Source organism: Catharus ustulatus, chromosome 25 (genome assembly GCF_009819885.2).
Source record: "Catharus ustulatus isolate bCatUst1 chromosome 25, bCatUst1.pri.v2, whole genome shotgun sequence".
NCBI lineage: Eukaryota > Metazoa > Chordata > Aves > Passeriformes > Turdidae > Catharus > Catharus ustulatus.
The window spans coordinates 5865139-5881635 of NC_046245.1; the positions used below are offsets into that span (position 1 = coordinate 5865139).

The 16497-nt window shown below is 51.6% G+C and overlaps 1 protein-coding gene across 2 annotated transcripts; it reads left to right on the plus strand.

Moving 5' to 3' along the window:
- The first annotated feature begins 2204 nt into the window (after positions 1 to 2204).
- On the plus strand, positions 2205 to 5967 carry RABIF (RAB interacting factor). 2 transcript variants are annotated; one of them, XM_033080278.2, is made up of 3 exons: positions 2205 to 2459; positions 2527 to 2806; positions 2843 to 5967. In XM_033080278.2, exons 1-2 carry the CDS (start codon positions 2220 to 2222, stop codon positions 2767 to 2769), a joined length of 483 nt encoding a protein of 160 aa, XP_032936169.1. In that variant the 5' UTR covers positions 2205 to 2219; the 3' UTR covers positions 2770 to 2806; positions 2843 to 5967. The 2 variants fall into 2 exon arrangements, with proteins under 2 accessions (XP_032936169.1, XP_032936168.1); XM_033080277.2 differs by having other exon boundaries at positions 2527 to 5967.
- The last annotated feature ends 10530 nt before the right edge of the window (positions 5968 to 16497 follow it).

Sequence of the window (16497 nt, forward strand, 5' to 3'; positions counted from 1 at the left end):
AGCACTCACCTTCCTCCCCCCGCATCTGGCTGGGATCTCACCCCTCACAGGCTGTGCTACACCCAAAATAAGGATGTGCACATGTGGTATAACCAGGCAGAAGCCTCACAAATGTGTCACCCTTGTCCTGCTACAGTCAGATTGGGAGGGAAAGGTCTCCCCCACTGACCATCATGCAAAGCAGATGTGTGGGCAGAAGCAGAGCTTTCCTGGCTGGTCTGAGGGCAGGAGTGACCCATGGGGAGGCTCTGAAGCTCTGGAGAGAGAGGTGACACTCAAGTGAACTGTCCCTGTTCGGGTGCCTCTGGGGCAGCCAGATTCAGCTCCCAGGGCAGGGATGGATTTGGACTCCCAGGAATGTTCTGGGGTGTTCTTCTCAAAACGCTGTTGACACCTACATGAGCAGGAAAGAACTCACAGAATCCAAGGATAGTTGTATTTGGGAAAGGCAATGTGGTGATCTGTAACCCTGCCTGAAGGAGATCTAGTTTGGACCAGGTTCTGTTGAGTCCAGAGTATCTCCAGGCACGGGAGTTCTGTGACTTCTGTGTGGCTCTGGGAGCTCAGGTGGCTCCAGCTCTGTGACAGGACTGAACTGTGTCACCTTCCATGGCTGTGGGACAGGACTGAACTGTGTCACCTTCCATGGCTGTGGGACAGGACTGAGCCATGTCACCTTCCATGGCTGTGGGACAGGACTGAACTGTGTCACCTTCCATGGCTGTGGGACAGGACTGAGCCATGTCACCTTGCATGGCTGTGGGACAGGATAGGACTGAACTGTGTCACCTTCCCACAGCTGGTTTGTGCCTGGCTCAGGGCACATGTCCTCATGTCCCACTCCCCACTCGAGCCTTGCTCTGACTCCCCCCACACACCCAGACAGGGCTTAGGAGCTTAAATGCCCCAAACATTGCCCCTGCCTTAGAAACACCTGCACAGGTCACAGGGGAGTGGGGGGATGTCTCCCAGCTACATTCACACCCCAGCTCATGTCAGCATTGCCCAGGGCTGGAGTCTGAAGTGAGCAGCTGGATTGCTGCTGAAATCCTTTACATCCTTTATTTATTACCTCAAATATCAGTTCCCATTTCTGGCTTCTCCTGAGGGTTCTTGTCTCAGGAGTGAGACAGCAGGAGGATGTGGCATATTTACACTTAATCAGGACTCTTCTGGGATCTGGCCTAGCCTTTAAAGAAGCAGCAGCTCAATCAGAAGGCCTCTATCAATTTTTTCAACACTAACAGAGAGGTGTTAGCAGCAATCCAGGCCAGCACACAGCCAGAGTGGCTCAAAGGTGCTCAGTGAGGGGCAGCAGAGTCACCTGCGCCCCAGGGCCTTTTCCTCAGCACTGCTGCCTGTGAGTCCTGGCACTGCCCCCTGCTTTGCCCAGGCTCTGTGGGGTCAGGCTGATCTCTGCATTCCTCTCCAGGAAAACACATTGCTGCCAACGTCAGCCCCTTTCAGGGCACTCTATCCTCCCCATCAAGGGGGTCCTATCTGTACCAAGCAGCCGGGAACTGCTGTGTCACAGCAGCCCAGGCACTCCCAAATGTTGATGCAATCACTACATGCAAAGATGTGCTGCAGCTTCACAGCAGCCCAGATGGATCAGGTGGGAAGGGACCCCAGTGGTTCCTCTGGTCCCATCTCCCTGCTCAGGCAGGGCCATCCCAGAGCACAGGGTACAGGACTGCATCCAGACAGTTCTGGAATATCTCCATTGACAGAGACTCTTAAGGGAGAAAATTTCCCTTTGTCCAGCATCAACTGCGCTCCTTCTCCAACCATGAATTCAAGCATCTCCAGACTCCCATGCCTGGGAAGTGCCTGATGGCTTCTGTGGGCAGGCCCATGACAGACAGACTGCACTGCCAACTCCTGACAGTCCAGGATCACTGGGGGACACAAATCCCAGACTGATTTGGGTGGGAAGGACCTTACAACTCATTTCCCCTTCCATGGGCAGGGACACCTTCCACCATCACGGGGTGCTCCAAGCGCTGTCCACCTTGGCCTGGAACATTTGCAAGGGTGCAGGGGCAGCCCATGCCAGGGTTCCAGCCCATGCCAGGGTCCCAGCCCGTGCCAGGGTCCCAGCCCGTGCCAGGCCAGCATTCCCAGCCCATGTCAGGCCAGCATTCCCGGCCCGTGTCAGGCCCGCATTCCCAGCCCGCATCTCCCCGACACTCCCGGGGATGCGGGGCGGGCCCACAGCGATGACGTCACCGTACGACCCGCCTGACGTCATGCCGCAGGCCACGCCCATGGCCATGGCGGCGCCCTGCACGGAGATGGAGCCGGCGGCGCCTCCGCCTTCCCCCCCTGCTCCTCCTGCGGCCGCGCCGGGCTCGGCCGGGCTCGTGTGTGCGCAGGGCCGCAACCTGCGGGCCGTGCTGTGCCAGCGCTGCGGCTCCCGGGTGCTGCTGCCCGGCGCCGCCACCTTCGCCCGCCGTGAGGTACCGGGGGGTTCGGGGGTGGGGCGGGCGGTGCCGGCCGGGCGGTGACGGCCCCGTGTCTCCGCAGCTCCTCCTGCCCGCCATGAGGAAGAAGGCGGCGGCGGCGGCGGCGGGAGGCGGCGGGGACGTGCTGCGGGAGCACTGGCTGGTGCGCGACATGTTCTCCTTCGAGAACGTGGGATTCACCCGCGACGTGGGCAACGTCAAGTTCCTGGTGTGCGCCGACTGCGAGGCGGGGCCCATCGGCTGGCACTGCCTGGACGACAAGGACAGCTTCTACGTGGCGCTGGAGCGCGTGGCCCACGAGTGACGCCGGCCCCGGGCCCGGGCTGGGAGCTGGGCCCGGGCTGGGAGCTGGGCCCGGGCTGGGAGCTGGGCCCGGGAGCCCCGCGGCCCTGCGGACTGAGCGCTGCCGGTCACCCCAGAGCCGGACTGAGCGCGGCCTGCCCGCCCCGTGGCCTGCGTGGCCACAGCTTGCCTGTTCCCCGGGGTGACTGAGCCGCAGCCCCGCTGGTCACCCCATTTCCCACATACACAGGCTGAGCAGCGTCAGGAATCACAGCCCTGGCACAGCCAACTCCTCACCTGCACCCCCATAGGAAGGCTTTTGGTGTTGGGAGGGTTCCTGTACCCTGCAGGGACAGCTCACCCTTTTTTTTTTTTTGCCACATAGCCTGATCTGCCCCAGTGTGGCTGCTCTACCACTTCTCTGGTAGCTGCTCCAGGGGCCGAGGTGTCTGGCATGCTGGTGGCCCTGTGGCACCATGTAAATTGGGAGGACAGGACAGGACTGCTGCACTGAGTCGTGGCAGCTGAAACTGTCTGACCTGCAGCCAGAGCACTTCCAAGGTTTAAGGCTGAATCTTCTGTTGATTTTCAGAAGGAATGTTTGCTGCCCCGAGCTCTAACATTTATGTTCTCCAAAACCTCATCCCATGTGACAGCTATACCCGGTGAGAGTTGTGGCACCTGAAGTGAGTGTAAGGCATTCCAACTAATCTGTGCAGTTTTATTAACTGGGTACTTGGGAACAAAACACTGGTAGAATGTGCAGGCAGCATAGGTTGATAGAGCAGCAAACAAAGAAAATGTGCCAGACCATGGAGCTTCCAGGCAGCAAGAGTGAAGAGATTCCAGCCTGAAAAGGATCTGAATCATTGGACAGGCAGTGCTGAGGCATGTCAGAATATATGCGTGTATGTTAAACAGTGATGTCAGGCAGGAATTTCTCTTCTGTAAAAGCTGGCAGTAAGAGTAATCTGGGATATTGTGACCAGTTTTGGTTTCTGCTTTTTAAAAGCTGGGCACAAAGCTAATTAAAAATGGAAGGAGGCTGCAGCAGCTGTGGTTCTCCCTCCACTTATCACTGCTGGTAATTGTGGCCCAGTTCTTCATTCTCCATTGCTAACCCCTGCATGAGTGACAGAACAGCTCTCCAGGGATGCTCTGGGGTCCCTGGTGCTGTGCCTCACTGTGGGACATGTCACTGTCCTCTGCTCATAAGCACTTGGGTACTAACCCAGCTGTGAGGGCATAGCTGTCACCATGCTGGGATGATGGACTTGTGCCACCAAACTCACAGTGGGGTGTAGGTGTGCTGCCCCAAGGCGTGGGAAGAACCTTTCCCTTACCCCTCTAATGAAACAATTTGCTGTCAGGGCTCTCTAAGGCAGGCACAGCCTCAGATGAGTCTTCCAGGAGAGGCATCCTGACAGCAGGAGGGGCAGAAACAAGTCCCTTCTTCCTGCAGTGCTTGAGCACCTGCACTTCTAAGAATTGGAAACTCTGCCTTAATGTGTGGCCTGTTCTGGGGGCTGCCCTGTCAGGACCCTCTGCTGTGGGCACTCAGGGTTTATCAGGGGAAGGAGAGAGGCAGAGCTGTGCTCTGGGGACTGAGCTCAGCTGTCCTTGCTGGAAGAGGAGGCAAATCCTGTGCTGTGTCCTTGCTAAATGTGTGAGATGGACATTTGTCATGGAAACTGCTTCTTCTATCCTGCCATTCCTGTCTCTTAGCCCTAAGCCCAAGGACTACACAGTTTCATCAAGGAGATGTGCCTCAAAGGACAAGAGAGCTTTGCTTCGGTCCTGCACAGGCATGGCAAAATGGTGGGATCACATCACTAATTTCACACTTTCATTTGGATTGTTATCTCTTAGGGTATGTGTTCTGCCCTGTAATACCCCACTTATAGTCCCTGTTACTTAAATATGCTGTGCTGAACAAGCTTCATTTTGAAGGTGCCACTGTGCAGAACAGATGGTGGAAATCAGCTTGGCTAATGCTGAGTAAATGACCTCCAAAAAATGGTACATGTGGATTCCTGAGTAGTGGGTGGCACTGGGATGGAGCTGGGGGTTGGTGGCAGCTTTCAGTCAGTAGAGCACCCCTGGAGAGATGGAAGAGCTCAGGTCAAAAGCCTTCACGTTGGAATGGCAGCAACTGAAATCCACTCAGCACAATGCTCAGAGTGCTGTGAGCTTCTGCTCCTCTTCAGTGGGAGAGGGGAGGTGAATCCTCCTGGATCCAGGTGTGCTTTCTGCTACTCTTAAATATTAAATAGGATCACATGGACTTGAAATGCTAAGAAGAAATTAACAGTCTGATGGGAATTCTTGAAGAAACTTTTGTACCACAAGATCTAGAGGGCCATTCTGCCTCAGGCAGGGTCTTGGGTTCCTGCAAATTGGAGAGGCCATGAGAAAACCCTGCAGTGCAGGTGGCATGGGCAGAGACCTGGGGCAGGGGATGGGACAGTGTGCAGGCCAGCTCTCAGCACCTGGGTTAATTTGTGTTCCCAGAGGTGACTGAGAATTTCAGAGGGGTGGGCAGGAAGTGGGGAAAAGGCAGCATCACCCTGGAATCTGACCTCAGGCAGCTCCTCTGTGCTGTTAATGGAGCTTTGGGGGAGGAGTGTCCCAGTCAGCAGAAGTGGCCTGGGGGAAGAGCAATTGCTGCTCCACCAGACACATCACCAGGTTTGGGATCTGCTGAAGCTGTGAATTCCTGTGTCAATGAGAGCTAATAAAAATTCACGTAGACTCACAAATATTTTCACTGCTTTTTATCCAGCATGTTGAAAAACTGTTTTCCAGTTGCCTGCAGTAACTCCTAAGAAATTAGAATAGACAACCCTCAGGGATGGGAAGCACTTACATAGGACCTGGGAAAGCTCATCTTGCAGCCCATCTTTCTCTATCAATACCAAGACAGTGCAGAAACCCTTATTTCCATGTGTAGGTCACTTTAAATTAATTTGAAAATGTATTCTTCTATTTAATGTCTGCATAGATTGGACTCCTGAGACCATCCTGTGTTAAGATGTAGCATTGCCTTGAGATGAAACAATAACAAACCTGCATCCCTTGCTCCAGCCAATCCCTCCAGCGAGGTCACGGGGGAAATAACAACAGTTTTGTCTAATTGTTCCCGGTGTGGATTTAAGGCATGCCTGGTTTGTATGGGTCAGGTGTTTATATGCCATAAATGTGCTTAGGATGGTTAAAAGCAGACCTTGCTCCACTCTTGTTCTGGTATTGGGATGGGTTCACAGCCCAGAGCCATGGTCTGGGCTTGGCTTACATTGGCACCTCCTGTAGCTTCAGGTCTCTGCTCCCATTCCCACCCAAACCCCCCACTCGAGCAACTGCTGAACCCTTTGCTTGTTCAATTTGATAACTTAGACTAAAGCTGCTTTTCTTGGCTGCTGAGTTTACACGTGGGAGTTTGGGTGCTGCAGCCTGTGAGATGCTCCAGAGGCAATGGCAGGATAAAGGCTTTCCCTCCTTTTTGGCAGCTGCAGGCTGTGAGATCAGCTCAGCTGTCCTGGGGAGCTGCCACAAGGCATGCCTTGCATGGAGGTCACAAGCACGCTATTCCTTACCTAAATTAATTACATTTCATTGGATCAGGTAAGTGGTGCATGGAACAGGGGCTGGGATTTAAGGCTCCCTCTTTCCCAAGCTCTACAAGTCAGCAAAAGGCCTTGGTGCCTGGGCCTGCCAAGACCTGAGGTCTCTCCTTGATTCCTCACCTCTTACTGAGGGAATCTTCAGCAGAGCAGTGATGACAATGTGGACTATGAAGCAGTAGCTTGGAGGACTTTGCTGTTTGCTTCCCTGCTGTGTCCTAGGGCTCTCCCATCCAGCTAACTCCTCACAGAGGAACCCAGCAGGGATGAAGTGAGATCACTGCAACACCTGCACAGTGTGTCTGTGGAGGGCAACGGCTCAGCAGAGTTCAGAGAAGGGCTGTGGTTGATGAAAACAGGGCCAGCTTTGCCTGGGAGGTGGTTGTGGTGCTCCCTGTCCTGCACAGCTCACCTTGCTGCATTCCCTAAATCTCTGTGTGAGCAGGGACTGCCCCATCAGCACAGGCAGTTCTGCAGGGAGGTGTTTGGAGGAACATGGATTTCTGAAATGTGTTACAAATTTCCCTGAAGGTCATTTTACATATCTGATATTACACTCCCTGGCAGGAACGTAAGTAGGAGGAAAGGAAACAATTGAAATTAAATAGCTTTAGGGTCCTTGGACAGCTGGTGCAGGGAAAGCATCCCTGCCTCCCACAGAGTCAGGTTAATACAGGCCAAACTCCAAAATCAAAGAAACACTAAACCACCACGTATTTTGCCAAAAACACACCAAGTATTTTGAAGCTGCTTGGGGACACAAAAGGAAACCACAGCAAATGAGTGGAACTGGCCATTAAAATGCAGAGAGAGCATGAGGGCTTTTATCAAAGCATGCTTTGTTCTCTTTCAACCAACACTTTTATGCATTTCAGCATAAATACTTGAGTGCTGAGTTGTGAGGCAGCCAGGTCCCTCCATGCAGCTTTGGTATAAGCACAGCTGGGCCCCTCAGCGGTGGTGAGGGGAGAAAAGGGGGAGAAGGCAGCTCAGCAATCCAGGTGTGAGTTAGTGACCTGTGGGGCTGGGTGGGGGAGAAAAGCCAGTTTTCACAGGAGTGTGCTTTGGAGAGAGTGCCCCAGCACTTGAAAATGACCCAGCCTTACACAAAATGAAAATCGAGTGCTTGGCTCCCTTCCTGCAGTCCCTGAGGAAGAGTGAGCAGGTTCTGGGGTTGCTGAGATAACACTTCCATCCTCTGAGAGGGGAAAGCAGCTCTGGAAAAAGTGTTTCTTGCGTCATTCCTAAAACTGAATGGAGTGTGGCACAGTCCATCCCAGTGGTTGCTGCAGTTTGGCTTTTGAAGTGTTGCACGTTGTACTCTGGGAGAGCTGCAGGAGTGGGAGCACCTGGGGGGGAGGATCTGCCCTTGAGCATCCCAGGGCCATTTCCTGGGGGCCTAAGACATGAACTAGTCGGACACAGCTTCTCTCTGGAGAAAAGCACTTGCTCTTCCCTCCATGGCACGGTTCTCAGCCGTGTGGGCTGAGCTGGACGGACACAAGGCGTGGGCAGGTTTGGAGCCCAGAAATGCAGCTGGACCTGGCAGTGGGGCATGTGCTGCCCACTGTGCTTTGGCACAGGAGCCGAAGCAGAGAGCAAGAGCCATGTGATTCCTGCAGCCCCGACTGTGTGTGGCAGGACAGGGTGAGCTGCCGGCGGGGTCTGTCCTTCACAAGCCTTTCAGGGTCATTTGTGTGTTGATGGGATCCGAGGGTCCCTGGGGCGAGAGGCTGCGCTGGGAGGATTCCCTCGTGGATGTGTTTGTCCCCGCCTCTCCTCGCTGGGGAAGCAGCAGGGAGTGTGTGTATGCTCAGCTGGGCTTCTACTCCCCCTTTAATGTTCCTTATCTTCCAGGAGGCTCTGAATTCCCTGGGGGAAGGCAGACAGTTGCTGTAATCGCTGTGCGTGCAGGGGCAGAGCGCTCCCGTCTGCTTGCTGCCGGGAGTTCCCTGTGCCATTGTTCCAACCCAGCTGGAAGAGATGCCCTGAGAGCAGGGAAAATGAGCAAAGCCGTGTCAGCACAGGTATCCTTCCCCTTCTCAAGCAGCTGGCTCTGCACACTGCCTGCAATGCTGTGAACAGCAGGCTCTTTCCATGGCAAACATCCAGGCCACAGCTCGTTTCAAAATCACTAGTTAATTTGGAATATCTGCCAGTGGAACATGAGACTTTGGCTTCAAGAGCTTGTTGTCTTCTGCTTTCCTGTTCCCTTGGAGGACTTGGTTCTCTCTGCCAGGCCATGGCAGGTCCAAGGGGCTGGCACCAAAAAAGGCCAGGATGCAGAAAATAGAGCCCAAGTGCTGAAGAGGAAGGGTGCTTGGAGCAAGGAGCAGCTTCAGGCTCTGGAGGGAGGGATCAGGAACAGCCAAGTGTGAGGCTGTAGCCATACATCAGCAGCAAGCTGGGGGCTCTGTGCCCTTGTCAGCTCAATCCCTGCTGCAGCCACAGGTGTCCCAGCCTGGCTCTGCTGCCAGTGCTCCACAGGCCCTCATGATGCCAGCACTGCTCCGGAGGACGCGGTTCCATCCCTTTCCTCAAGGCCCTTGCTAGGATATGGGTTTCTGTTGGAAACCCAGTATGCTGGCACCAAAAGGGAATGGCTTGTGTGTAGCTGGATGGTACCTGAGACACAGCTCCCAATTTTGGGAGAGGTGATGCCACAGTGCTCTGTGCTGCACATACTCAGGGCAGCACAATATAAAGTGCTGCTTACTGGGACCCTCCAGCTCAGTCTTCAGCACCCCTCCCTACCTTCACAGACACTTTGTGCTGCTGGTCCAGCTATACTGATATGGAATTGGTCTTGACACAGAGGTCAGTGAAAAGAGCCTGTTGCCATGTGCAGCTGCACCACAAGGCTAGAGCAGTGCAGAACTGGGTGCACTGGTTGTCGTGCAGTGCACCTGCAAAGCACCTCTGCCTTATCCATGCATCCTTCTGCAGGTCACTGGAGCACCTGGAGCTCTCCAGCCAGGTCAGTGCCTACAGTGCTTCAGCTGCTCAGGGCTAATGGGGACATGAATTCTCAGTTCTGTCCTGGTGCCCTGCTCTAATCCATCAGTGTCCCCATGAATTCCAAGAGGGTTTCAAATCTGAGACAGTGCACTAAGGAATTTCTATACCTACCTGCTTTACTAGTCCACGGGATTCTCAGTACAGCCATCCTGTGTGCACTTTGGGTAGCAAGAACCAGCTTAGATCTGTGACACTTCCCCCAGCCTCTGCTGCCTGACCATCACAGATGGATACAGCCCTGCCAGTGGATTATGGACTGTGGATGTGTCATGGTTTAACCCCAGCTGGCAGCTAAGCACCAGCACAGCCCCTCATTTCTCCCTTACACTGTGGTGGTGGGAGAAGTGGAAAGTGAACATGAGAAAACTGGTGGGTTGACATGAAGACAGCTAAATAATGAAAAAGAATTTTTTTTAAATGTAAGGGGGAAAAAAAACAAAGAGAAGAAAATAGAAACGAAGAGAAACAAGTGATAAAAGAAAGCAATTGCTCATCACCAACTGCCCTAAGCCTGGCCAGACCCCACCATCCCCCCACCCTCTGTTTCAGGGCTGAGAATGGCATTACATGGTCTGGGATATCCCTGTAGTCAGTGAGAGACAGCTGTCCTGGCTGTGTCCTCCCAGCTCCCTGTGCACCCCCAGCCCAACACTGGTGGGTCAGGGTGAGGGGCAGAACAGCTCCTGACTCAGCAGGAGTTAAATCTTCCCTGTGGGATCAGTGCTGTTTTCAGCATAGATCCCAAACAGCACCACAAGGTGCTGTGGAAAGCTGTAACTCTGCCCCAGCCCAAACCCAAACAGGATGTGCACTGTTTACCACACTCACTCACTGCACCACCTCTGACAGGTTCCATGGTCAGAAGGACAGAGTTGGTACAGATGGGAATGTCCAGACTCTGGGAATAGGAATGAGTGCTGGTGCTGCTGCCTGACCAGCAGGGAGGGGAAGCTGTACAGCAAGAGAGATCTGGCTTAATGAGTGATTTTGGTTATCCACACTAAAATAATCACAAAATGGTTTGAGTTGGGAAGGACCTTAAAGCTCATCTTGTTTCCACTCCAGTCATGGGCAGGGACATCTTCCACTACCCAGGCTGCTCCGAGCCCCATCCAGCCTGGCCTTGGACACTTCCAGGGATCCAGGAGGAGCCACAGCTTCTCTGGGCACCCTGTGCCAGGGCCTGCCCACCCTCACAGGGAGGAATTTCTCCACAGTGTCCCACCCATCCCTGCCCTCTATCCATGGAAAGCTATTCCCCCTATCCTGGCACTCCATGCCCTTGTCCAAAGTCCCTCTCCACATCTCCTGGAGCCCCTTTAGGCACTGGGAGGAATTCTAAGGTCTCCCTGGAGCCTTCTCTTCTCCAGGTGAACACATCCCAAAAAAGCCAATTAGTTGCCCTAAAAGACAGGCAGGGCAAGGGCAAGACAGGATACGTTTTCAGTATCTAAACCAAAAGTTTATGTGGAGAAGGCAAAATTTGTAGGCTAGGGACAGTTTACTCCCAGGTAACTAACTGAACCTAGTACAGGTTCAGATACCAAAGTCTGGCATTATTTGAGACAGGAGCACTGTCCAGCACACACACAGAACCCCAGTACAGAGAGGTCACAGCCCAATTGGTGAGTTATTCAAGAGGGCTTTGAATTCTAAATTAAAAGCAACTGTACTTGCTAGAGAAGCTGTTTCAGCTTTGACAGATGGAGGTTTGGTACCACAGAGCAGCAGGGAGGCAGCACTCAAAGAGTCTGGGCTGAAGCAATATTTAAAGTGAGCAGGGATGGGAGCAGCCCCTGCAATGTGGGCTTGCAGAGAACAAAAAAATAGGGCAGGTAATGAAGTCCATGCTTGCAGGAGCAGGAATAAAACAGTTGGATGAATAAATAATCCAAGATTTAAAAGCAGAGAATGTATTTAAGGTCATTAAACCAGGCTCTTATTTAAGGATTACCTCCAAGAAGCCAGGCTAATAGCATGGTGAGGTTACAAAGTCAAGTGATCAAGGGAGAGAATGCTGATGTTAAACTTGCTTATGAAATGTTAATCTGTGTGCAGACACTGCTGCAAGTGCTCTATCACGGAAGGAACCTCACAAAACAAAAACAGAGCCCAGCCCTTTGGGGTTCCACTCTGGCAGCTCAGGCACATCCTGCCACTTAATTGGACACTCCCTGCAGAGGCAGGATCAGGTATAAACAGGATTTAATCATTTAACTAGAGAAATGCCTACTGCACATGTTCAAGGTTCTGGAGGCCTTTCCTTCCCTTCCCACTCTGACTATGCCTTCTGCACTTGTAACTCCTGTATTTAAGGATTCCCAGCCTGATTAGAACAGGAATTAATTCAGTGCTGTCTAGTTGAGTAGTTTTCAGTTCTAAATGAAAGATTTATCTTGGCACCCAGAAACCTTCCCAGAACCCTCATGGAGAATCCATGTCCTCCCATCAAGGTGTGGCCTGAGGTCAGTGCATTAAGCATTCTCCCCAAATTGTTGCTCCATTTGTTGCCATGCAGCACTTGAGATAAAATGTGCAGGTCTGTGTGATGGGATAGAAGGTTGTTGTGGTTTAGAAATTCCCCAATTCAGCATCTCCACCAAGACTCCCCCAAACCAGATGCCTCTCACTGCCCCCCTTCCTCTCCACCTTCCTACTCTGGAGATAGGATTGAGAATTGGAAGCACAAAAGGTGCAAATCCTGTGTTGAGATAAGAACAATTTGCTGGAAACAGCAATGAGATAAGAAAAGGACCAGTAATAGCAACAATATTAATAACAAAAGGTATAAGGCATTATTTATTTACACGGAAAACCACAATATCCAACAACTCTTCCTCATCACACCACCCAAAGGGAAGTCATTCTCCTCCAGGAAGGGAGAGTCCCTCACTTCCACCTCCCAACCCTGGCAGTGAAGTGCATGGTATGGAATAACCTGGACCACCCACGTGGCTCCAGGCTCTGCCCCTCATGACTGCTATGAAAAAAATTCACCCTGTCCTGGCTGAAACCAGGGCAAATGTGCAGGTCCATGTGAGGAGATGAACATCCTGCTCTGCAGCCAAAGCCCAGTGATGTGTACTGGGCTGTGCTGCTCTCTGGTACATCCCAGGAGCACCTCCACCTGCACATCCCTCTCCTTCCCAGGGCCCTGCCCACACCACCCTGAGGCACACCAGGGTTTGCCTCCTTTTCTGGGCAGGGCTTGTGGATCTTCAGCTTGCCCAGGAAATAGAAATGGGCTGAATAGCCTGTCCTGCTCCAGGGTGATCCTTTGTTCCTTGGATGTGGGGCAGGAAGAGGGCTACAGGTAGAGCTGCAGTGGTTTCTGATTTTAACCCAGTGTATTGAAAAAAGTGTTCCATTCTGGGTGTCTTCCATTATTTCCATGATGTATTTAGATTACATCAATACATTCCAGCAAGAAAGGACAGGGTGCTGGCTGTTCCTGCAATTGCAGACTAGTGACAATGCAGCCCATGGCAGCCAGACCTGAATGGCCAGATGAGCCTGTCTGGATAGAACATGATCACAGTTGGGGCTAAACCAACACAAATCTCAGTATATGGCACAAAATGTATTGGTTTTCCTCATTCTTGCTGGCTCAGCTTTATGCAACAGTTTTCTTTACCTGACATACCCTTCCCAGGCTACAAAGGAAAAAAAAAAAGAAACAGAACAACATCTCTGCTTCTTTTCTTCTTTTCCCCTTCCACGTCTCCAAAAGACTAATGACAGTTCTGATGTCAGGAACTTTGTCCCTTTCCAGCCCCTGCAGAGCTGACAGTACATTTTGCAACAGCCAAAGGTCAGGGCTTTGCAGTGGGAGCCCCTGGAAAAGTCCACAGCCCTGGGCTGGAGGTCAGACCTGTGAGCTGGAGGAGAAGGGTTAGGCCAGATCTGATAAACCCAAGTGAAGTGCACCCAGTGCCCCAAAGGAAGATCAAACCAAAACCAAAATACATGATGGTTCCTGTCAAGACAAAATGGAAGTAACTCCTTGACAATGCTAAAAACCACCTGTTCCTGCAGGAATACAGGATCCCAGATCCAAAAGAAGATTCTGGTATCTTCCTGGCCACTGGTGAGGCATTGAGCTACCTGTGGGGAATGGAGCAAACAGACATGGAAAAACCCATCCCCAGAGCATAGGTCAGGAAAGAAAGTTCAGAAAATACAGGTTAGTAGTTCAGGAATCCTCTATTATATGGATCACTGTAAGTGGGGAAGAATATCCTGGGGTAGTGGTGATGTTACACAACTGCTTCAACACTTCCCAAGGTATTTGCTGTGGCTCACCACAAGTGAGCTCAGTGGTGAAAGGCTGAGCCAGGGTGACTCTTCTTGTGTAATGTGTTCTGTCCTTGGTAATTTCCTCATGTCTACAGTCACCTCAGGGGTAAAACACAGAGATCTAAACCCAACCTCACCCTCTGCCACAGTACCAAAGGGGCCAGGAATGCAAAGGGGAATCCAAACAGCACAAAGGCACCAACACTCAGCCCAGTACTCTGCTGCCACAGCAGCACGTGGTGGGTGTCCCTGGGATCTGTCCCTGGGATCTGTCCCCGGGATCAGCACGAACCTGAGCCCTCATTTGCCACAGCCTCATGTTGTGCACAGGTCAGGGCATCAGCCCCTGTTTGGGAGGCTCCTTCTCACCTCTCCCTCAGCAGAGCCCTGAGCTGCCAAAACAATCCCATTCCCCTACACTGGGAAGGGAGAGAAGGGACTGTTTGTGAATGTCCAACTGTGTCACACCATCCCTCCCTCTGACACTCAGCCCTGGCAGTTTCTGGCGCTGTTTCATCTGACCTGACCAAGAGGAAGCTGGAAAAGGGATGAGGAAAGAATGGAGCAAAGGATGGAGTACCTGTCTGTACCTGTGTCTGTAGCTAAGGAAGATTTTTTATGGCAAACGACCCAGGGAGCTATGAACAGGTGGCCATATGTTGGGAAGGATAAAGATTTGACAGGAAGGTCTCACAGATACGTGTGTATAACAGCAAGATCTTTGAGTGTAGAATCTGAAGGAGTGGAAATGATACCAAGTTATAATATAGAAGAAAAGAATTGCTGAGTCAGTCTTACTGGGTAACTAGAAGGCAAAGAGCAAGAGAGTTGGAAGGGGCTTTTATGACTCTGAGCAAAGGATAAATCCACTTCAAAAAAAAGATATTTTTACCAAGCAAAAAGATTTTCACAGACAAACAAGAAAGCAAATGTTGCAAGCAGAGAAAAGATCTCAGAATTGTCCACTGCAAGAAAACTGAAATACAATTTCTAGCTTAAACTGTAACACACTTACATTTTGTGATTGGAAAATAGTAACATGAATATGGTAATGTTAGCAGTTGTGATAGGCTATAGGTAATAGTAAAGGTATTGATTGGTTGTCATGTTTTAAGATGCTCTGCAATGAAAAGTAAATCATGCATTGGAACCAGAACTAGAGTTGGCTTCAGACGAACCCACAGCTCAGGCTGTCAAGCTGCGGGCTGGGCTCTGTCACCCACGAGCTGTGAATTGCTGCATCATTTGGATACAATAAACAGCATTTTAAAGAGCCAGTCTGGAGTCCCACATCCCTCATTTCGGCTCTTACAGCCATAAAGGTTGCAGCTGGCACAGCCCTGTCCTGCTGCCATGGCACAGAGGATCCATCCCCACTCACCTGGGTTATGCATTCTTATGAAATCCATGTTAAGCAACTGGCTGCTGGAGTGTGCTCCTTACTGCTGCTGGAGCTCGACACATCCCTTCACCAGCTCCCAGCTCATGTCCAGGACCAGCTCCAGGTCCTGCAATCTAAAATTTAAAATAATTAATAAAATCAAATATGTTAGAGACAGGAAGGGCCTTTCAGAGCCAAAGAATAAAACCTGTCACTGAGGAGCAGGGCCCCCACACTGCTGAGGTACCCCTTGATCCAGCCTGCAAAGGGCTCATGGGCTGTGGCCATGGGATACAGCTCAAACCAGAGCAGGAAAACTCACAAACTCACTGCCAGCCCCGTCTTCCCCGTCTGCAGTGCTCCTGTGTAGGAATTGTCCAGACAGCATCTGGGCTGGGTTCTTTGGCCTCCACAAAGGGAGTGTATCCCTGCTGATACAGTCAGAGGGGCCCTACACTTCTGAAAGGAGCCAGATCTAAAAGCAGAGTGAGTACACAGGCCTGAGGATGGATGTGTGAAACAGAATGGATTTTCACTTGGGGAGGAGGAGATGAACCTGAGCTCTGAAACAATGGAGCTGTGGTGAAGTGTTGTCCCCTGAGTGGTGCAATTGGATGGTTTCACTCTCACCATGCACATGCCCTCAGCAATCCCCACAGCCAGATGGGTGTGCTGTGAGCTGGGGATGAGGAGGAGCTAGTACCTCAGTCAGTAGCTGGCTGAAATGCAGGCAGTAAGCTGCCCTTGTCCATCTGAGTGCCGGGAAATGTGCATGGAAATCCCATGTCACTCTTTGAGCAGGCAGGCACAGGGTTAAGGCTGTTGTGGTTTTGGGTATTTAATGATAGAAATGAATGTGCACACATTTTTTTATCTAATTCTTCTGAGAAAGAACAGAAAGCAAGAGCTGCAGAATTGTACATTCAAAGAAGTTTCATCCAAACTTCTGCAGAAACCCCAGGCCCACAGTGCAGCCACAGAGACTGTATCACAGATACACAGCTAGTCCAGAATTTTTGGAAGGTTTCATATTCACTGAATGTAAGGGTTGCAGCCAAAGTCTGTGCCTGGGGCTATGATAGCATTACCAGGCAAGGGAAATCTTGGGGAAACAAAAAAACTGCTGCTGCTCACAGTACTGGTCTCCAGTAGGAAAAAAGAATGTGTTCAAGAAACCCCTGACAGCCCCTTGGACTTGGCATGACTGTTTAGTCAAACTAAATCAAAAGCATTTCAGGCCCCAGGAAATGGTTTTTGGATGTGCAGCAGCAACAACTTCTGTAGGACTGAGGGACTTCTTGCTAGTGCAGCAGCTCTGGGAGAGCACACTGAGGGGAACTAGGCACACTCAGCTCCAAGTGCCAAAGGTGGTATCACTGCCTTGATGTCCTTTTCACAGAATCACAGAATCATTGAGGTTGGAAAAGACCTCAAA